This window comes from Passer montanus, unplaced genomic scaffold, assembly GCF_014805655.1.
Source record: "Passer montanus isolate IOZ18808 unplaced genomic scaffold, ASM1480565v1 scaffold76, whole genome shotgun sequence".
NCBI classification, from domain to species: Eukaryota; Metazoa; Chordata; class Aves; order Passeriformes; family Passeridae; genus Passer; species Passer montanus.
Genome location: NW_024372813.1, coordinates 3,593,270 through 3,616,379, shown reverse-complemented (window position 1 = coordinate 3,616,379; position 23,110 = coordinate 3,593,270). Strand labels below are relative to the sequence as shown.

At 36.8% G+C, this 23,110-nt stretch overlaps 1 protein-coding gene and 1 long non-coding RNA gene across 7 annotated transcripts in view; one reads left to right on the top strand and one right to left on the bottom strand.

Annotated features, from left to right (window-relative positions):
• Window positions 1-475: 475 nt before the first annotated feature.
• LOC120512617 lies at window positions 476-5,265 on the bottom strand. Its single transcript, XR_005630057.1, has 2 exons — window positions 5,133-5,265; window positions 476-939 (listed from the first exon to the last, which is right to left on the bottom strand). It is a non-coding gene; the product is annotated as an uncharacterized LOC120512617 (long non-coding RNA).
• Window positions 5,262-23,110, top strand: part of RPGRIP1L (RPGRIP1 like) — a 40,827-nt gene continuing 22,978 nt past the window's right edge. For 4 of the 6 annotated variants that reach the window (XR_005630056.1, XM_039731119.1, XM_039731122.1 and 1 more), the window contains exons 1-10: window positions 5,262-5,356; window positions 7,576-7,667; window positions 8,434-8,578; window positions 10,565-10,863; window positions 12,038-12,137; window positions 13,511-13,654; window positions 14,712-14,817; window positions 16,904-17,050; window positions 18,146-18,219; window positions 22,646-22,785. Coding sequence is in view for 5 of the 6 variants with exons in the window: in XM_039731119.1 (XP_039587053.1) it covers window positions 7,583-7,667; window positions 8,434-8,578; window positions 10,565-10,863; window positions 12,038-12,137; window positions 13,511-13,654; window positions 14,712-14,817; window positions 16,904-17,050; window positions 18,146-18,219; window positions 22,646-22,785 (1,240 nt within the window). In the remaining variant the exon portion in view is untranslated. The other 2 variants (XM_039731121.1, XM_039731120.1) reach the window with 2 other exon arrangements.

Below are 23,110 nucleotides of genomic sequence, written 5' to 3'. Positions count from 1 at the left end.
CAGTGGTTCTGTGAAGTTTCACAGTGTCACAAAGAGTCTCCTGGGGGGCATGGGGTCACAGTGGAATGTGGGTTCCCTGCATCCCCACTGTGTCACAATGGCCCCTGGCTTCCACAAGACCCCCACAGTGTCCCAGCGGAGCTGCTGACCCCCCCAGTGGCTGGAGGAGAAGCAGCAGGGACAGCATGCAGACAGTGCCATGGTCCCTTCTGTGGCCATGCATGGCCCGGTCCCTGCTACAACCGAGGTGCATAACACCCACTCTGAGTCCTTAGGTGTGCAGGTGACAGTCACAGCCAGGGGCACGGCTGCTCCCTGGAGGGACCCGCTGGGGTGGGAGGCCGGCAGGGATTTGTTCCCCACCCACACACTGCAGCTCCCTGTTGCCAGGTGGAACTTCACAGACTTCCTCTGTGAAGGCAGTGCTCTATTGTCACTGAAACTATGGGAATAACAGAAACTCTCCAACAACATCTTTTCAATGTTGGAGAATTATGCATTACTTTATTTTGGCCAGGATGTGCAACAGAAGTTATATCATCCACACATGCATGGGCTGTGCAGTGAAAATCATTCCATCACATGTGGTTCTTTACCAGACTTTTCACATATTCATACATACAAAATGCAAAGAAATTCTTGTTCATTGGTCTTAAATTACACAGTTCTTAGTATTTGATCTCCTATTGGTTATTGATACCTTTGCCTTTGTTGTCAACTTGTTCCTTATTCTTTGGTTCTTTTATCCGTCTTTTCCCAGACCAAGTATATCCAACTGCACCAGGGGGTATTTTTCAGTTAGCTCCTGTGTATCTTCTGGCTACTCCCAATCTGTTCATGTTAAGCTCATCAGGCCTCACCTCGTGAACAGTCTTGAACAGAGTATTTTGAAGAGAAATGTTGAAGTTCCACTCCCCCTGGACAAAGGTGAACAAATTCCTGTGTGGAAAAAAAAAAAAAAAAAGAAAAAAAAAAAAAAAAAAAAAAAAAGTTGTATAACTTCCAACATTATGGCTTCCAAACTTTTTTCAGATCCTCTTCCCAAGAATGAATTCTTACATCATTATCATCCTCCTCTTGGGCTTGGAACATTAAATGCTAGCATAAACTATTTATTTTCTGCTACACACTCAATCTTACTTACAGTTGAGTGACTTGCAAGTGGAAACTGCTGTATGACAGCCTGCCAAGGTTTTACGTAAGAGACATTTAGGGATGTAATGGAAAGCTTCCAGCATTAGAATACTGGACACGCCTCTGTGAAAAATACGTGTTAAAGACAATAAAACCCTGGGAACTTGCTCTTCTCCTTTCAACCCAAAAGCAAATAACAAGGCTGGCCCAGCCCCTATCTCAGCTGGGCTGGGCCAGGCAGGCTCTGCCGCAGAGCCGAGCCCCTCTCCAGGGAGCCCGTCGGACCCTGTCTTCGCCGAGCCAGACTCAACAACTACCAAGCCAAAAAGAGGGAAGCTGCGGTGGGCCTGGCCAAAGCAAAGTTGGGTGGCGGCTGCTAACATCTTACCACCAGGTCTCCTCCTGCCAGCATGGCCACCACACAAAATCAGACAACTAAAACCAGAAGCGGCCCTGCAGACCACACAGAGTAACCATAATAAAGGCATTAAAAAGGAGAAAGATCTCCTGCCCATTTATTTCATCCTCCTCTTCCGTGACACTCCTGGGAGCAGCGGTGGCGTGAGTGTGCCCCGTCGGTTTCTCCCCACTTGAGCTGATTATTTTTTAATAAAGGCATTAAAAAGGAGAAAGATCTCCTGCCCTATTCATTTCAGCTGCAACTAAAATTAAATTTAAAAAAAAAATCCAAAAACTAACCATACAACCAATCCTTACACAACCCCAGCCACAGTTCCCACAGCAAGCACCGAGTAACTACCCCAGGTGAGACGTTAACTCTTTCAATACTTCAATCTTCCCTTAAATTATAAAAAAATCCAAAATACAAAGACCTAAAAAAACCCCCATAAAAATATCAAAGTCAACAAAAAAATCAAATCCCAATTAAAAAAAAAATAAAAAGACACCTTAATCTTGAAACTAAAATCCTCTTATAACAACTATTAAAAAAAACCCTCTTATTCCCCATAACACAAAAACCATTTAAAGAAAAATTCTATTTAATATCAAACTAAATCCTCCATACAAAAAATAAACAAGTATTAAAATAAGTATAATCCTATAAAAATTAAACAAAAAAAAGTTATCTTTTTTTTTTAAGGTTGCAGAGTTAAAACAAGTTGGACCTGTTGCTGTTAGCTTCATTGTTAAAAGTTCTTCTTCAATTACCTGTTAATGGTTGGTGATTAACCATTGTCACCCTGATGCTTGCCAGGGAATGACACCAGGACCCTGTAGGTACCAGGAGAATGGGAGTGGCATCAGAGCTAGTATGCAGATGAGAAATGCATTGCACCAAATTTTGCAGTTTTCCAGGAAAACCCCTAAAATCAATGAGCCAACATAGAACTAGGGGTGCCTAGGTGATGTCTAAGGATGGGAGCGTAGTCCAGGGCCCGCTTGGATTCTTTTTGCTTCTCACCCTAACCTCAAAGGATGTTGACTAGAGAGAGGGCCCGAGGTGTTGGACCAAAAAGGCAAAATCTCCTAATCTCTCGTGAGGAATCCCCAGCTCTGCCTGCAGACCAGCGGACAAAGCTGTATCACCACCCTCCTCCTCCGTGCCACTCCTGGGAGCAGCGGCGGCGAGGGCGCGACCCGTCGGTTTCTCCCCACCGGAGCTGAATCGTTTTAATAAGGGCATTTAAAAGGATAAAGATCGCCTGCCCATTTATTTCAATATAAACTTTTACCTTTAAACAACTCATCTTTAAAACAATACCCCAGAAGTTAACATAACCCATAAACACAGCTATTAAAAAAACTTATAAAAAATAAAAACAAAAACAACTTCGCAATTACAAATTTCCTCAGGTGGCTACTATTCATAAAAAAAACACAAAACCCCTGTTTTTTTCTTATAGAGGTCTCCATAATATTAACAAAAGAGTCTTCTCTCCCTAAGTAAACAAAAAAAACTATTCTAAAAATAATTAACTAAAATTTTAAATTTTATTTCTCTACATTATCAATAAAAAAGTTACAAAAATAAGAAAAGCATTCTAAAAATTTAATTCTAATTACTCTTTCTTTAAATTACTATTAATAAATTTTTCTTTATACCCTTTTAAAATTTTAAACCTACTTTACCTTTCTCCTAATCCTATTTCACAACAAAAAAATGAATATATTAGTAATTAACCAACACCAAGCCCACCACACTCTTTAATGCATGCGAAAAACGCCATTCACTTTTGTTAAAATCTCAGAAGTTTAATAATAATGAAAACAGTAATAAAAATCAGGATAGTAAGAAACAATAAAAAGCAAATAATTACAGACATCCAGGTGCCTGGCACTCTGCCACAAAGCACACCTTGCTAACAAAGGATTACCCCTTAGAAGCAATAGCCTATTGCATATTCATAGATCTCATACATGATTCAAACATTCCTTTCACACTAGGGCTTCCCCCCCCCCCATATCTGGTAACTCAGTCTTCTTGGTTCCTCAAAGTCTGAGTCCCTGATAGGGAAGCAATAATTTTTTTCTTAGGATCTTGGTGTCTGTTTGCTGTTATCTCTATCCAGATAGAATAATGAGAATAATTTCTTGATTGTCTTTTCCCTTCCTTAAGCTAGTTACAAAAAAGTATCTTAAATCACATAGTTTCTATTTTAATATTATGCTATAGCCTAAAAACTGTATTTACCACACAACTTAAAAGAGATTAATACAGCACTACTTAAAAGAGATTAGTACAGCCTAACTTTCCAACGTAATATTTAATATTTGTGAATTCAATATTATAATACGTATAGATAACAATATATTACCTAAAAAAATCTCAAAATTAACAAAATTTCAAATTAACAAACCAAAACCACTACACAAGATTAATATTTCTCCCCAATTTAAAATTAAAACCATCACATAGCCCTGCACTCTAAAGAACTTCTATTATGTGTACTTGGAAGAGAATTGTTCTTCTATTACAGCATAAATGAAAACCTGCTATACACATGAAAATTTGAGAGAGTGAGACCAGCTTAGTACATATAAGAAACATACTGCATAACTACAAATCAAAAGCCAGTCTCTGAGATTTTGATAGACAGCATTTAACTGCATACAACTATACCAAAACAAGACCAATTAGAAAATAACCACGTTTTCCTTAAAGAGTTAAGAATCTTACTACTACCAACAGGCTCTAAAGTTATTTTTCTATTAAAATCCTTAGTTGCAGACTTAGATCAGATCTTTCTCCTGATGTGGGAACCAAAACATATGCAGGTAACCAAGATGGCCAAAATCCACATCTGAAGTATAAAGAATAGATTTATTCCACCACCACGCTGGCAAAACAGTGGACACTGACACTGCTAAGCTTATTCTATCTTAGCAAGGGCAGAAAGTGCGTGCAACAGGCCTGTACACTGCTCCAGGCCTGGCACAGGCACATCGCTCCACAGGGCTATGTTTTTACAATCCCTAAGCTTCTTTATCCCTCTTGCCCCACCTCCCCCTCCACCACAAGTAGGCTTAAGCATATGAGGAAAATGCACTTAAGTCTTTAACATCCTGTTATCTTCTTTGAGTGAATTCCATTTCTCTCAGCTGAGAGAAAACAACTTAAAGCAAACACAAATACCTAAAATTTACACACTGAATAATTTTAGGATCTCTCAGGGACAAGGCTGGTCTTTAAGAGAAAACAATTCTAGAAATAACGTTGTCATCATCAATCAGGTTTTAACCTTTTCCTCCCAACACCTGGCCCATAGTGAAATACTTTTAATGTTGAATAGCAAATTAATAGCAATACCACACCCAGTACACCCTGCAAAGGTGTATCTGATTGCAATCTTATAAAGTTTTTTTCTAATCTTTTTATAGAATTAGCCTTTCCTTCATTAATGTCACTAAAGTTACTTTCAAAGGAATCACTTACTGCTTTTCTGCTGCTATTTCGTAAACAAACCCAGCAGAGGTACAACAGCCATCAAGAGCACCATTCAATAAAACGTTTACATACTGCACATTTGAAGCACTACCTTCAGTTCTCGCTGCAGCTCCCCTCCTCCACTCCCGAGCGCTGCGCGGGCAGCGGCCGAGAGCGCGTTCCGAGCGCGCGTCCCGAGCGCGCGTCCCGAGCGCGGGCCGGCGGCGCTCGGCCGCGCCCCGAACTCCAACTCCCAGCAGGCAGCGGGGCGCGGCCGGAGCCGTTGGTCGCGGGCCGCGGCGGCGGCGGGCTGGGGGTCGCGCCGGCCGGCGGGCGGTGAGTGGGAGCGGCTGCGAGTCCTCCGGGCACGGCGGGGGAGCGCGGAGTGGCCGCAGCCGCTCAGGGGGATGTGGCACCGCTCCCTGCAGCGGGCTGTCCCCAGACGGGAGCAGGCCTGTGGCGGAGCTCGTGAAGCGATGATGTTAGGCCCGTGAGGCCGATGGCGCGCAGCTCGATGCCCGTAGGAAAGGCAGTGCCTCACCGCTTTACTCAGAACGGCCCGAGAGGCCTTTTCGGTTGCATTGTCTATTTTTTATATAAAAAGCGGGAGTTGGCCGCTAGGTTTAAGTAGGAGTTGTGTTACCTTGCCCGAGTATGGGAAAATAGCAAGAAAAGCATCATTTTGGCCATGTGCAAGACTCATGAAATTCTAAATCCATATTGAAACAATTAAATGTCATAATTTTTAAGATTTCCCTAGAACCCCCTTCCCTAGAAGTGCTTCCTACCCCCACTGGCTGAACACTTTTAAAAATTTAGGTAATCCATCTTTAATTTTGCTACTTTGGAGCGATGCTGGTGCAACAGTTTGCTTTTGTGAGCTATATAAAAATTTGGACGGAAAGCATGAGGTTTGATTCTCTAGTTTTAAGCATTCATCTCATTACAAGCTGGTCTTGCATAACTCAGCAAAGTCATATGCAGTGTTTTGTAATTTGCCAGATGGTGATAGAAACATTAAGTACTGCAGTATATTAGAAAGTTTAAGTTTCTTGAACTCCAGTAACAATAAAATTCTTCTTTATATCTAACTGGAAGTTCTTATAGGCTAATTCTAGAGATATGGAAAATTTTTCTCTCTTTGTATGTGAAGTTCTTTTCACTTATTTTTGATTAACAAAAGTGCTGAAGTGACTGTATGGTTACTTTTCTTGGAAATAAAATCTGATTGAAATTTTTAAGGTTCAGCATAGCATCTGGATCTGTCCAGGTATTCATTGTTATTTTATTCTAAATTTTCGTGATGAAAAAGATCGAAAGCAAGACTGACTTGTTGGAAACAGAACTTCCATTAATCCTTTTTGTTCCTTTAGGACAAAGCCATGTGGAGACTAGTTTATGATAGATGGCTTTGCTGTTAGAAGAAAGGCATCACTTAGGCAGTAGTTTTGATGAAAAAATTAAGAGATATTTCATGGAATGTCTGTGGATTGCACTATGTCACTTCTGTCTTCTGATGCAAGTCTTTTTACCATCACTGTTAATATGCCAATGGATTCCTAGATAATTTTGGATTCACTAAAGATTTATATCATCTGAAGGGTGTAACAATGTGGGCAGGAAAGGCCATCCTAAGAACTTCATGTGCCTCTTTTCATGTTGTTTCAGCATTCCTTAATTCTCTGGCCAACATTTAATTTTCTGCACTGGAAGACAAGAAAGAAACAGCAGTATCTTCATATATTGCAGTGATAAATACTCTAATTAATACTTTCCTAATCTCATTTTGTCATGTAGCTGATCTTTCTGTTGTCTTAAAAAAGAAATGTGTTTGGATTTATGAATATCATTCATAGGAATGTCTCTGTTTTTAAAAGTAATTTCTCTTAGGACAACGATTGAAAGAAGACTAAGAGATTGGTAGGTAATACTGAAATGACTCCATAATCCCCAGCACCTCATTTTACAGTCCCATTCAGAATGTGAAGGATGACATTCACCTACCAGTTGATGCCTTAAGCTTTTGACATGACTTAAAATTAACAAACAATTAAAAAAAGAAAAAACAAAAAGAACCCCCACAAAACAAAAACAAACAAAACCCCAAAACAAACAAAAAAATAAAACAAAATAAAACAAATAAAATAAAACACCCAAAAAAAACCCCCAGAAACAAAGACACAGAAGAAACCCCATCAGATCCTCCTCCCACATCCACTTGGAAATATGGCCTTAGCCCAAAGATTGCTGAATACAATCTAGAACTGGAACTGTAAAAGCTCATACATTCTGCATGCATTAAATAGAATTGGAGCTAGCTACTGCATAACCAGATAAGCCATTTTTTTTGCATGGATTAAAAGTGGCATAATGTTAAACTTGAAGGTTTTGATTGTCCTCTGAGGAATTCAGTTGAGATAGGAGCATTTACAGCAATACACAAGTCCATCATTCCAGTGAATCTGTCATTACTTTTGCCATAATTTTATATGATGTTTTGTAGTTCATTCAGTTAAATTACAGATGGAGTAGCATTCGAATTTTGTTCTTCATAGGTAAGCCATGCCTGTTTCAGCTGATGAAACTGTGGGGAACCTGGCTGTGAGAGACACAGTCCTTACTCCAGCTGGAATTGAAGGATTAAAAGGTTTGTACCAGATGCTATTTATTGCAATTGCAGACTTTGGTCAGTGGCTTCCTTTGCTTCTTTCAAAAATGTTTCACAAAATGAAGATCAAAATCTGGGTTAAGTTTTGAAAGGTACAGTGACTCATTCTGTGTTCAAGTAGGTTGTTGTAAAAGAGAGGTTGCTGTGAGATGCTAAAAACTGGAAAACTCATCAAACTATAACATTCATCCTTCCAGAAGGAAAGAGAATGCTTTTTTGCTGAACTGAGGACAAGGACAGATCCATTTAAGAAAATGGGAACCAAAAGTACTATGCAATTCTTATATGTTACTCAGCTGCTATTAGGATGGAACTGCTGGGCTTAGTCTTGTATTTGAGTTTGTTTTCACAACTGTGACTTAAATCTTTCAAGCTTCAAGAGAGTATGTTCACTTTGAAACATTAGAAAACATCTCAATGGTAATGTTCATCCTATCTTTTAATTATGTTTGACCATTCCTAGTTGCTTGCTAAATTGTTATCTTTTCATTGCCTGGTAAGTAATCAGTTTGCTGCATCATTTGACCTACATGGTTTTTTAGCCTCTTAAAGAAAGGAAAAAGGAAGTGATTAACCTGCCAATAAGTCTGAGGCAATTAATCAATAGACTGAAACAAGTGTCAAATATCATATTCCTTGAAAATTTTCATTAATTTTTTTTTCAGAATTTCAAAGTGAGTTAGACTTTGAATTATATGTTGTTGAATGTATTGAAGGTAATTTAAAATTGCCTTGATTTGGGTAGAATCATCATCTACACAGAATGTAAAAGCTCAACAAGTCATATCAAGAATCAGTCGAGAGGAGCTGGAAGACAGATTTCTTCGTCTACGTGATGACCACATCCTACTCAAACAGTATGCCAATAAGCAGGAGGAGAAAATTAAAAGGTATGGGTTTAATATTTTTCTATTAACTCACAGTACCCTTTTGTCCCTTTAAAGCATCATTAACAAATTAAAAATCATGGTGATTTCTCTCAGAGAGCACTTTTTAATACAATATCAAAAACCACCCACTGGACATGATTTTTGTAATGATATCTACAGTCTGTTGTCTCTGAGTATGTGAGATGGTTTTTGCAGGGACCCCTGTTAGATTTCTCTGTACAGGGGTACACTCCTGTCTGCTATATGAGAGATGATACCTTGGATTCCCAGCTGTGCTGCTGGAATGTTCCGAGACTTGGAGAGCAGGCTGCAGAAGCCTAATGGTTCTTCAGGCTTTTCATTCTAGAATCAAAATGGTCTATCCAGAGAGATTCTGCCCTTTCTTTGTCCCAGTCCGTTTTTCAATAAGTTGAATAGCATCTAGCATTTTATTGGTGAATTAGCACTAAAATGTCTTTATAATCATCACTCCTTTATTCAGTAGATAACTGTCACATTATGTCACAGTACAAGCTGGCTTGTACTGTGCAGTTAATTCAGCTATAGATAATAAACCCTGCCAGTTCCATAAACCTGGCCCCTGAGTTGACTGACGGAATCTCAGCCAATTATGTTCCGTCCTAAGCTGCAGACATCTCACTGGTCCAGGAGCTTGGGGAGTCAGACCAGTGAGCTATCCAGACTGGGTTTTTCAAACCCTTTTATAAAGAGGGGCTTGAGGAGTAAACATGCTCTTTTGCCACCATGTGGACGTCAGGGTGTGGGTTGTCCCTGTCTCCAACCACTGACACCATGAAACGTGTGGATATTAAACATAATAGATAACTTCAGTGAAGAAGTCCCAAATACCATGGGGAGCACAGTACCCAGTTTACCCACAAACATACAAGCAACTTTAGGCTGATTATTAAACTCAGTATGCTAGGATTTCTGTGCTAATCTTTGCCAGGACTTAGTGTGGCAGCAAACTGATCTGGACTATGAAGAACTGTTTGTAGTAGTATGACACTGCAGAAAGCCTTAACACTTTGACTCTGTGTTTGCATTGTGCTAATTGTTAACAAAGACTTTCTGCATCTAAGCCACTTTTTGGTGAGGAGCTATCGCTGGTCAGGAGTCTGTGTACAAATCGCAAGCAGGACGGGACTGCTAGGAATGCATCTTGAGCGCCATTATTAACCTTAGAACTTCCTAATATCTTGCTAGATAGACTTTTCTGCAGCTTAGGGAGTTATTCTAGACAAGTGTTAATACACAGACCATTGTTCTATTTGTCCTTACTTTTCTGCTTCTCATATAATTTTTCTGCTGACCACTCTTATGGCTACTGCTTAGCTCTAATCACAGTTCTGCTGTCTTTGAGACCTGCCTTTTGCAGCTTTCCCAAAACCCTCTGATTTTAAGGATTTCCACAAGGAGCTAAGGAATTCATCAAAGGGTAATTGAAAATAGTGCCTATTTCATCCTTTAAAGTCCAAAACATTATTTTCTTTTGACTCAGTATTCAGTGAGCCAGTGTCCAGTTGACGGCGTTACATAATTTCCATCTTTTCTGTCAGGTTGTTGTCAAATACAAGATTGTAGAAAAAATTAATTGTAGATTAAATTAATTGTTTTGTTATTTCAAATAGCAGTTCCTATGTTTCTGTGCACAGGAAATACCACTCATCATCCACTTACACCAGGTGGGTGTGCTCATAGTCCACTTAGATAAAATTACATGCAATGTAAAGGTGTCCTTCCTTTACTAACCTTAAATGATTAGCCTTAGGAAACTGTTATTCATCAGTGCTATAAAGCAGATTGCTGCTCAGTAGTATCAGTTATCTTCAAGGAGTTTGTCACAGCAATAGTTATATCAAAATTTGAAATCTATTATCAAGGTTCTATGCTGACGTCTCCACAGGGGTTATGTTTCTTTCAACAGAATAGTTTCCATGCTGACTTTTCACAGTATTTTTCTTTTTTTTCAATTATTTTCCCCAGAATGACCACCAAGTTAATACGGCTTGTTAATGATAAAAGAAAATGTGACCAGGCTGGCTGTGGACCCAAGCGGCTGGGTTACGCTCTGGAGCTGGAAGAAATGATTGAGCATTTGCGAGAAAAAGTTTGTGAGCTTGAGAAACAAAATGAGAGCCTCCGCAACAAACTCATTTCAACTAAACAGCAGCTCCAGATTCAAGGCCATAGGCCTTGTCTGTATAGCTCCGTTCAATCTCGTGTGAACACTGGTCTCAAAAAAGAGAGTGAGACTGCTGGCATGCCAGAGCACACCAAGAAGGGTATGATTCACATTTGTAAAAACAGCAGACTCTTTGATTGCACTTGAAACCGTGATTCTGAGTTTCAAAACATTTTTGGTGCAGATCAGAAAATATGCACAGCAGTTATTGAAAAATAAAATGCCTGGAAAAAATAAGGATAGTTTAGCTATCTCTAAGGTATTAAGAGATAAGAAAGCTCTACAAATAATAATTAGAGCTTCCTGTATCTGCTTCTTATTTGGCTGATTTAAAAATACTATGGAAAGCTAATCAGGTATGGATGTTCTGTAAATATTTGCTTTCTTTGAGTGCAGTCATGTAAGAAATGCCTTGAGTTGAACAAAAGTAAACAAAAAAAATTCTAGGCATATACATACACACACCCCCACGCCCACACACACATATATATCTGTATTGCAATTACCAGTACCTTAAAATAACACTTAAAGATCAAAATTCTAAACGGGTCAAGTTAATGGAGCAAAGTAGGTAAGTTTTTCAGGCATTTTGGGAAACTGCTGGTATCACTGTACCTTAAACCTAAGTGATGCAGTTCTGAGGACTGAAGGATGGCTGCCTTAATGTTGTCTTTGAAATGAAGTGTATTTGGTCCCACCTCAAAACTTGGTTAATTTCTTCTTGGTAAGAGTAGGAGAAAAATGTGGAGAAACCATTGCATTTGCTCCTAAAGTAATAATTCTTCCTTAATTAATTTCTCACTTCTTTTCTTCACCATGGGCTTAGGATGCTTCTAAACAATACAGGAAAATTATCTGCACTGCTACTAAAATACAGTCCTAACAATTGCATGTCTGGGTGAATGACACTTGGGATTTTCCAAAGAAAATGCTGAGAAGGAGTGATTAGAAGTCCATGTTCCTGTCTAATAATACTGCTATTTCTTTTCTCTGAAGACACGATCTCTGTTCTCTTTGAAAGTAAATCTTCTAAAAATCTTTCAAGACATGTTTTTAACAGTTTGCTTTAACGCTGTTCAGCATGGCCTATCTTTCAGATTTTACAGCAGCTTATGTTGTGCATACTATGATTATTTCTATGTGATTTTGATGTAAAAATACTTCTTATGACATCTATATAGAAATTGCAATTATTTGTACTGTGTTAAGATGTTTGGCTTGTTAAAGGTTTCTCATCCAACAAGTCAAAAATTTATCTTTGTTTTTGTATTCAGGAATGAGATTTCAAAGTTTAGAAGTGAGATCATCTCACCTTGTGCTCCCCAAATACGGACAGAGTCTGCTCGAGGATTCAAGGGCTGAAATCAGAAATTTGTATGATTTTCATATTACTTCTTTTATTTTTTCATAGTTCTTAGAACTTATTCTTTTCTGGAAGAAAAAAAAGTATATCTTTTAAGAAGTTTTCAGTTCAGAAAACAAAATGGCTGGTTCTGACAATAATAACACAGGAACAATGCAGAATGTTAAGGAAACCAGGAAATCGGGTATTTAGAATGTAGGTACATAAAAATTTGGCTACAAGTTAAAACTGGCTTTCTTTGCTAGGATGCAATGCCTGCCTTGTTTGTTATGGGTCAAAGCTGACAAAAGAAGAAAGAGCCTTGGGTGCAAAATTTTTACCAGCATAAGTCCTAAAATGTGCACCAGCATGGAAGTGGTAACTATGTGAATGTGTTTCCCTGGTGCATTTAAGTTTCATTCCTAGAGTCAGACAGATTTTATGGATAAGTGCAAAAAGCACAGTATTTGGATAGTTATGTAAAATGATTCTGATTCACTTTTGCATTTTGAAGTGTGGTTTGTAACTCAACTGCATGTTTCAATTGAATTGAAGCTTTGGAAACCTTTACAACATCCTTGATGTAGAGATAGCATGAGAAATAGAGAGGTGTTGTATAGAAAAGGTAGTTAGCATCTAATTTAAAGATATTGAGGTCTGATTAGAATATTTTTCTTCTCCGAATTGTGTGTTTAGAATCTGGGTTTTCTAAAAGCTGTTAGTTTATTTTCACAGTAATTTACTTAAATCAGATTATCAATTACATTCTGTGTAAATGCTACATTTCCAATTAATGGGCAAGCTAAGCTTAGAAATACATGGATTAATGTGCAATCATTTATTTTCTGCTTGGAATTTTATAAATTCAACAATTAACTGGAATCATAAGAAACAATTGTATGGAACTATTTCTATAAATTACTTTTTAATGCATTTATTGGATAAATTCCACTGTTAAAACACATATTTTGATTTTATTTTATTTTGGGGTTTTTTGGGGGGATTTAGATTTTTCCATTTCAGAATAAAAGCTTAAAAATTACTTCCAGTGCTCCATCCATTGAAGATCTAATTTTGTGATAGCTTGTAATGGTTTTTTGCTTTTGAGAAACCATTGGCCCTAATGGATGAGAAGTAGGATACTTATAGAGTATAAGAAACCATGAACAGCATTTTAGTGAGGTTCTGCTAAGCCTTCTTGAGTCCACAGAAACATTTATTTTGAGAGTTTGTGTTGCAGTTTTGTAGCAATTGAAACTCATAAGCCTCTCTTGTGAGGTATGTTAATAAGAAATACACATTTTGCTGAACACTTCAAAGTTTGGCTTACTTGAGTACTCTTTTTTTTTTTTCCTTTGAAAAAATATATAGCTGGTTTTAGAATGTAGGATGCTTTTATTTGCAGGGAGACTGTCATTGAGTCCCAAAAGAACCAAATTGAGGAACTAGACCGTGCCAGAGAAATTCTTGGGAGTCAGCTAAGAAGGAAAGAAAAGGAAATTGAAGAATCCACCCTACGGCTGAAAGAGCAGGGTACAGCAAGCCAAAGGTATTGTGAAAAATTAAAATCTCTGTGGTGGAAACGTTAGAAGAGTTATATAATAATATTTGTAGGTAGCTGTGGAAGTTACTACTTCTGTAAAGAAATATGGGCCTTATTAATTTTTGTCCAGTTGGTGAAACCAAGCCATAAAATGTTTTGCCAAATAGCATGGATAATTCTAAGCAAGGAGATAGTTACAATAATAAATTATGATGGTTTTTTAATAAATAAACAAAAAAGTTCATAATTGCCATTTTAGAAAATTCTTTTCCAGCAGATACAGGTTCAGTTGAAGTTCAGGTCATAAAATTTTAATCACCTGTTTTTCCTTCACTTTAATTCTTACCAAAATTTAGGTGTAGGTTCGTAGTGGACAATTCGATGTTCACTAGTACTCAATAATTTGGAGTCTGCAAATAGTAGAAAAATACTGGCTCTGCTGTTGCAGAAAATGTTGAGATAAATGAAAGTCTCTAACACTGTTTTAGTATTAGAGAGCAACATTCCTTTCTTCACATACTCAGCTGGTTTCCACATGTCTAAGCATTGTAGCCCCTTCACTTGCTCCAGCATGGCATTGTGACAATTTGTCCTGCATGTCTAAAATAAACAAATATTGGAAGAGAAATTGCCTTTTCAGATATTGAAAATCTATTCTGATTTTTTCAGAATTTATATTAATAAAAATCCCAACTGGTTTCTCCTCTCATAGTTGTAGAAATAATGGGGTTTAAATTGCCAGCTGTCATTTTCTTTGCAGTATTTGATAGGTGGAAACTTCACAAAATGGTGTTCTAGTGGCACCAAATATTTTGGATGGTGGGAGAGAGCGAAAACAATCTCTTTAGGCATAGGATTGTTTTCTTTTTCTGTCATATACAATTTTATACAATAAACAAAGGTGTGTATGTATTGATTGAAGTTGCTGGGTCATCAAACAGTAAAATCTTTATTTACCTAAACTCTCTAGTGTGAATTATAGAAGAACAAATTAATTTGGGTATTATACACTACATCTTCTTTAAAGTATGTGTTTATGATGCATTTGTTTTTAATTTTGAAGGCTAAACATTCAGGACAATGTGGAAATGATCAAGGTCCGTAAACAGCTGGCTGAGAAAAGCAATGCTCTTTCAGCAATGGAAGGAAAATTTCTCCAGCTTGAAGAGGTAATTGCAGTTTGATCAATAACATTCCTATACTCTTATCACATAGGCATGCTAAAAGAAGAAAAATTATACACAGTTCTTGATTCAAAGTCAGTTAAGTGAGTACATTAAAATGAACTATATCCTACATTACACTCAAACTACTCCAGATGGCGTAGGAATTTTTTAGCCTTAATCTCTCTTTTGTTTCATCAGGGTCTAGCAGGTCTTGGTAATTCCATCTGCAAAGTCATACCAAGCAGATTATGAAGAACGAACTGAGTTGTTTGGCTATGAAAGAGATCCCTGATCATTTAAAGGGAGGACTTTGACTTAGATGTACTGATTTACCAAAAAAGAGTACCAAGCCCTCTCCACTTTATTACTCTTTGCTGAAGTTTGGGCAGTTTGGCTCTTCTGTTCTGATGTTAGGATTTAACCTCTGCTGATATGTTCGTGGAAGTTATTTTAGAGGGTTACTTTAAGTAATCATTTTCCTTATAAAAAGAGCAATTTTATGAAAATATCTCCAGAACATACAGTTCTGTGGTAGATTATCTATAGGTTTTAATTATACTGCTTTTTTTCTGCTTTTTCCTGTATGTATATGGAAAACTGCATATGCATACAAAGGTGGTATGATAATACCTTGGAAATGGGAGACTTCCTGTAAGGAGGAATCCTAACTGCAATAGAGCTTTATTATGTATACAGCTTTAAGAAGGGGAAGCACTGAGTATCCTTAAAAAACTCTAAACATCTGTATGCTTATTGTTAGCATGCTAAATAACACTTGTGCCATTAGTTTTTTCTTTGGTTCCTTTTTTTGCCCATGTTTTTCTGTTTCTGCATTTTGTTTTGCTTTGCCTCCTTCCCCCTCTTCAGTGTAACTCCTGTATCTTCTCTGCCAGACTGAGAAAAGGTTTAACATGGCTTTTTGTCTTCTTTCTCTTTAAGAAATTTAAAATAGAGAGAGTTTAACTCTAGAATTTAGAGTTGAATTCTCTCTATTTATAACTATAAATAACTAGTTATAAAAATAGCTATAAAAATAACTCTATTTATTTTTGTTAGACTGACTGCTAATATTGTGTATTCTCTGTGATTTTTGTCTTCCTGAGAAATGAATACGAAAAGCTGAAGATCAAATTGGTGACTGATTTTTCATAGGTTTTTTATTAATTTCCAGTCTGTTCAGACTGCATGTGAATGTAAACAATTTTTACAGGATTAACATTTAGCTTCTCCATTTAACTACTTTGTAGGAATGTTGTACGGAAAAAATGAAGCTAGCTTCTTTCTGTCTAAAAGCATTAAACATTACCTATATTCTTGTATGTATTTGGCACAAATTATCATCCAGTCATTTTATGAAATAGGAGATTGGGCTTTCAACTATTTTGTCTCAAATCGTAATTTGAATATGATTTACATGTGAATTTTTAATGAATGAGGCCTAATTACAGGATTGTAGGCATATTAACTAATGTTCTGGAAATAGAGGCTCTATCAGCACCCTCCATTTAATTTTAATTTTAATTTTAATCAGAATAAATGAAAATATGATGGAAATCAGAAGTCCCTTATTAAAGTTCTTCTAGCTGGGAAATAGAGCTGAATGCATGAGGGTTGCAAAAGAATCATATATCTAGAATTGTGTGTATATGTGTATCTATAAGTATAAAGATGTATATGTGTGTGTGTATATATGTATATATAAATAGAAGGGTTAAGAGAGCTGTGGCAAGCTCTGTGATTAACATAGATGTGGGTGACACTGCTTTCTGCTTGCTGCTGCAGTGGTTTATGGTTAGCATGTCCAACCGCTGTAACCACTGCAAAATATTTTAATTGCTTTACAGGTTTATTTCTTTGTCATTTTCATGGTGAGTAAACTGAGGGCTTGATATTCATGAGGGCAACCAGGTCACCTTCTGCTGGCCATGGGAAGTGAAAGTTACTTTCAGTTACTTAGTTCAAGAATGTGTCTTGCTGATCACATTGAGAACATCTACTCAATAGTGCCTTGAGAGCCCCTTGTTGAAATACGTAGTGTGGGAACACTCTGCTAGATCTGATCCTGATACGCCTTCCTTCCTTTTCACAGAACCTAAAGAACTTGAAGACCAGCCATGATGCTTTATTAGCAAAAGGTGATGAACTGAATGTTCAGCTTAAAGAGGAGCGGCTAAAGTGCTTTCATCTTCAAAAAGAATTGCAGACAGTAACTATTTCAAACAGAAGGACAGAAGAGGTGAGACTGTGTTCTTCAAGCAGATTCAAGATCTCTTGAACACATAGATAAGGGAAGAGTGAATGATGGGATACCTTTTAATTGTGAAAATGTGAATAGATGTTTCAAACACATTTAGAAGACTGATCTGGTGTTATATATACTAGTGATATATACACTTTTATCCCATTAAAAAGAAAAAACCAGTGGCTGCTGCTTGCATTTGGTAGAATATCAACCACACTTGATCCCTGTGCCGCATAGTCTCTGCACAGTGTTTGGACAATATTTGAGGTTAAAGCATAGGATTTCATGTCAATTCTGATACTGAACAAGTGGTTTGTTAACTGAAAAAAAATTATACTTAATTTATTGATAATAGTTTTTTAATATTATTTCAACCTGATTTAATTCCAGTACACTATAGTGTTGTATCTGATTTAGCAGTTCAGATCAGTTCTGTTTCTTTGTCTAGAGGCTCTCAGACTAATGTCATGCACACTTAGGGCTAAAAATCAAGTGGTTTGTTTCTCATTCTCTTCAATGCACGAGGAGTAAGAGTCTGCTATCTTACTTGGTTTTCGGCTACATTTTGTAGTAAATTTAGTTTCACTACCTGGTTTACCTATTTTAAATGTATTTTGCATGAACCAAGTTCACCAAGAAGTAACTCACAGATACTTCCTCCAAACCTTTAAACTAATGTAATGCTTGAAGGTATCTTCTTGTTATCTCATAGCTTTAAAGTTATGTCTTGCTTTACTGAATATTTTGAAAACAAGGATGTGTTGTTTATCATGTCAGTAATACACTTAGACTTTTAGATTTTTATATTTTTTTGCATGTATACCCTGAGATTGGCTCTGTTGGTTAGAGCAGGGTGCTAATACTGCCAAGGTTGTGGTTTTCATCCCCAAATGGACAATTCACCTTAAAGCTGGACTTGGTGATCCTTGTATCCCTTCCAATGCAGAATATTCTGTGATGCTGATTTTGTATAAAAAGAACAAATAATAGCTTGACAATGCCTACAAATAATTAACTATTTGTCTTCACACATTCATTGTAATTTGCTTTTGTGCTGTGCATCAAATAAAACTTTCTTCTTCATTTTAGTTACAGGAAAGAATAAATGATCTAGAAAAAGAGAATGAACTCTTGAAGGAAAACTATGATAAGCTGCATAACAGGTAAGTTATGGATTCTGTATATAAAAAATTAGGTTCCTGTCCTGTTGAATAGGTCTTCATACCCTAAGTGCTGGAATGTGCCTGTTGAGTGTTTGTGCACACATGTAAATATGTTTGTGCTGCAGTTTATCATATCAGTAAGTGTACATGGAAACATTCATGGTACTCTGCCTATATTTCATCTGCCCTGTTTAAATGGACCAACTTGTTCTAATACTCTTGTAACAATAGGACAGTACTTTTAATAACATAATTAAAAATAAGTAGAAGTCACTTTATTTTGAACATAAATGAAAGAAGTTCTTAGTTGAATTTCTCATTATTTTCTTTAGACTTATTGTTGAAAGAAGGATAGTTCTAGGTAGATATATATTCATTTGGATTTAGTTTGGGTTTTGGGATTGTTTCTTGGGGTTTTTTTAACGAAGAGGTGTTTGAATTTTTGTCAGTGGAATAAAACTTCTTCCAGCACTTCACAGTGAACCTATGTAAAGTCTGATATTTGACAGCTTTTCCACTAATTATTTTTGACTTGTGGTTTGTTTCTTCTGTAATAGCTATCATTTCACTTCTACTGATACAGAAATAAGAAATTCTAGCCAATTGCCACAAGCATATGAAAGAAAAAAATGACCTTCAAATGAACTTTTCCTTTATTGTGAAACTGATTTTATTGCACTAAAGAGGGTTAGATAATAAGACATGTCTTACAGTTAATAATTGCCTCAGAATGTATGTAAAAATGCTTAACATATTTTCTTGTATTGAAATTATTTCTTCTCTTAAAGTGTTTGGCATGTCAGTGTGATGTCTGTGAAAAAAATACCAATGACTAAGCACAATGTGAATAATATAGATTTTTGTTTAGAGAATTCTTACAATATTTCTTATACTTCCTGTACTGTTTGTGGTGAAATTAAAAATTATAGAAATGAAAAATGGTGAGTACAGATAACTTAAAACAGTTTCTTTACTTATGAGATATAACAGTTGTATTATCACAGTACTCAGTTTTGTATAGGGGCAGTTGATCAGTTGTCTGTCGCTTAAGTTCATTGTTGTAGATTTCTCCAAAATTTGATCATATTATAAATATTTCCGATTATGATTTCTTTCTCTCTTTTATCATTATGCAGAAAAGTAACACTTACTAACAAATCAACTTATGGTATTTCTGTTCTGCTTAAGTAACAGAGAATTTAAGATGTTTAAATAAATTTAAATATGCTTCTGTTACTATGTAGTAACCTACAATACAGCTGTTCTTTTATCTGAAATGATTTGTCTTTTCATATCGTCCCGTATAAACACTGATTCATGTTTCCTCATTCCATATGGTGGTTTTACTCCAGCCAGCCACCAAGCCCCTCACAGTCCTTGCTCACTTCCCCACCAGTGGACTGGGGAGAGAATTTAAAGAGTAAAAGCTAGAAAAACTGTGCAGTGAGATAAAGACAGTTTAATAGGAAGAGCAGAAGCTGTGCACACAAGGAAAGCAAACCAAGGAATTCATTCCTGGCTTCCCAGGGGTAGGCAGGTGTTCCACACCTTCAGAGCCCCATCACACATTCTGGTGACTTGGGAGGGCAAACACCATCACTCCAAATGTCCTCCCTTTCTCCTCCTTCTTCTCACTTTTGTCTACTAGAAAATATTCCTTTGATGTGCTCTCCCAGCTGTGTCACCTCCCAGTTCCCCACACTCCCCCAGCCCTCTTCCCAGGACAGCCGTATGAAAAGCAGAAAAGGCCTTGGTTATCTCCAAGCCCTGCTCAGCAGTAACAGAAACATCTCTGCATTATCATCATTGTGTTCAGCACAAACCCAAAACACAGCCCCATACTAACCACTAGGAAAAAAATTACCTCTGCCTCAGCTGAAAGCAGCCCAGGGACTAACAAGAAATTAGAGAAAAGGATGATTCGTTATAGCCACTGTTTAATGGCTAGCTTTTCCAGTTTCCTGTTTTCACAGTGGAACTCTACTGTATCTTACTTGTTGCTAGTGGTGGGTAGGAAGTGTCCACAGGTGCTAGATAATTAATAAATCTTTTTAATAGAGGAAAAGAGGCACAAATCCATCCTTTTCTGATGTTATTTTTGGGAAGTTGATAGCTATTTTGCCAAAGACAAGACTGCAGAACTGCACCTGACAAGTTTGCAAAGAACAAGTGTGAATTTTTCGGTTGACTCTTATTATTTACTCTTTGTCCAAGAAAACAATACATTTTGATAAACAGTTTGGAGGAGTGGTTTTCATATGATCTTGTAATGCAAACCTGACAATGCTTAAATTCTTTCAAAAGAAACAGTGCCCAGTGTGGTTGACCATTCTAGTTTATCCACATGTCTTTAACTCTGATGAAATACTGTAGATGTGACAGATTTTCCATATGAATCTTAAATTCAAATGGAAAAACAAGAAAAGTGGACTCAAGTCAAACTAAAATGTTACATTAAACATAATAATTAAACATCAAACATTAAACATAAACATTAGCATTACATAGGCTTGGATGAAACCTGTCTTCTGAAATGTTCTTCATTTAAGTACTGAGATCTTGAACTGCCATCACAGTAACTCTTAATGGTTTCTCTTACAGTATAGTCTTCCAAAAAACGGAATTAGATGTAGCTACATCTTTATGTGAAATTATTGTACCTAAAGCTAGCAAATGCATTTACACTGAAATGTGAAAACACTGTCAGAAGTGTGAAACTACTTTCAGAAGTGTGAAAACTAAGGGTATTTGATACCTTTTTTTGATATGCTTTGTTCTTTCCTTATGGGACCAATGAGACTTTAAGCAGTTAGAGAACACACTGTATCTTTTCTATACCTAGGCAGTACTATGGAATCATATTGGGTGCAGTGCATTATATTCCCTGCATATTATCTTCAAAATTATAGAAGAGTAAAGTAAATCTTATTTTACTGCAGGACTTAGAGGCATTCCCTAAGTTCATGCATGTTGTAAAAGACAATCTGTCAAAGTGTAAGATGTTCTGTGCCTGGAGAAATGTATTAAAAAGGTTAGGTATACTATGAGGAAACGACCAAATACAGGGAAATAAACCAGTTTTTAAGAAGAGCACAAATCCAGAATATAAACCCTTTCCATATACTTCAGAGTCTACAGTTCGTGCTGTAATAGTTTTTTTTTCCTTTAACCTTAAGGTCATTCTTCAAGTATTTTTGATGTAACTGCACTTAAAAGTACTCAGAATCATGCATGTAGTCACCCATCAGAGCAGGCATTCTCTCAGAGCCCGCAGGTACAGTCTGCAAGGCTCTGTGGGCTGTCTCTTATGCAATACTTCTTCTTCTTTGGTTTTTTTTTTTGGTTGAGGCTTGTTGCAGAGATGTCTGGGAGAGATAGGCTGCAAAATAGATCCCAGAAGATTTTTTAATACATTTATATATATTAAATATAATATTTGTTAACTGGTGAGCTGCAAAGGAAAGAATTGACAAACTGACTCCTTTGTTTAAAAAAAACCCCATCGTTTATGATTTTTCACAGAATATGTAAGTGAATAAACTGGTTTATGATTTATTAAGATGGACATTTTTCTAGTCAATAATAATGCAAGAATTGAACAACAGTAATAAGAAGAGCATAGTACTCATTGTCTAAGTTATAAGGAAGGACATTACATTGCTTTTTCTTTTTACCTGCAAGGAATTATACTGTAAATTTTATAATATAATTACTTTTATTTCAGTCTGAGTTACACATTTTGTTGTGGTTTCAGCAGTTCTGACTCTGTACCCCTGCAGTCCTTGCAAATAGATTGGCAGTTTACAAGCAAATAATGTTAAAGGCAAAATAGTTATTCTAATTTCTTTTCCCACTTTTTTTTTATTTCTTCAAGTAGGAGAAAGATTACTTTATATGCACTTTTTAATCAGTAGCAGAATTGTTGTTTTAGAGCATAAGAAAACTGTTGTCACTTCATGGTCAACATTTCTTTGACCAGGCAACTGACTTGAGCTTCTGCATGTCTCACAGATTTAAAAGAAATCAGGGGATGATCCCAATTCTCTACAATAAGAGGGTTTGTACACAAAAAACCCCCCTGGTTTTGTAGTTGTTACTTGCTGAAGTTTGCAGTTGTGGATTATTCTGAGATATGCATCTCAGTTGCTTTCCTAGTCCCACAAATGTTGCATGCTACCAACTTTTTTTAACTTTGGAGCTCTAAATTAAGGCCAGTTCCTTTGCTCGTCCCACAAATCTTTCATGGTTTTTAATGGTATCCTGAGAGAGCCATCTGGGTTTCAAGAGCAGCCGACCAACATATATTTACATAATTCCTCAGCCACAATGACAGTGGTCTCTGTGCTGCTAAAAGGTTTTTTCCTTGATTATTTTCTGCTGAAGCTGATTTCTAAAAGTTTTTCATATAACGTATGTTTTATTGCAGTGTCTTCAGTCTGCCCTATGAACAGCAATGGAAATCAAAGGAACAGCAACTGAAACTGCAAATTGCTAAACTAGAGGCAGCTATCAAAAATGATCTAGCAGACAAAAATGAAATCCTTGACAAGATCAAAGTAGAAAGAGGTATATTTCTGAGAAAATTTAATTTTCTCAAAATATAAGATTATACCCATGTTGGAGTTGAGATATACTGCCCAGAAAAGTGAAATCTCTGTTGCTGGTGTTTTCAAAGCTGTATTTTAAGTATATGTTTGCTAAATACACCTAAGTTATGACTATCTATTAAGTGCAAAATATGACCCAATACAGAATATGGGCTGAATGAGGCTTATATAATTTCAGCTGCATTTATTCTTCATCTGTTGGGTTCATATTTACACTTTATTCAGTATTTCTTCTCTACACTGAAAGTTCTTATGGAAAGAGACCCCTCTGACAGTCTCTCTCC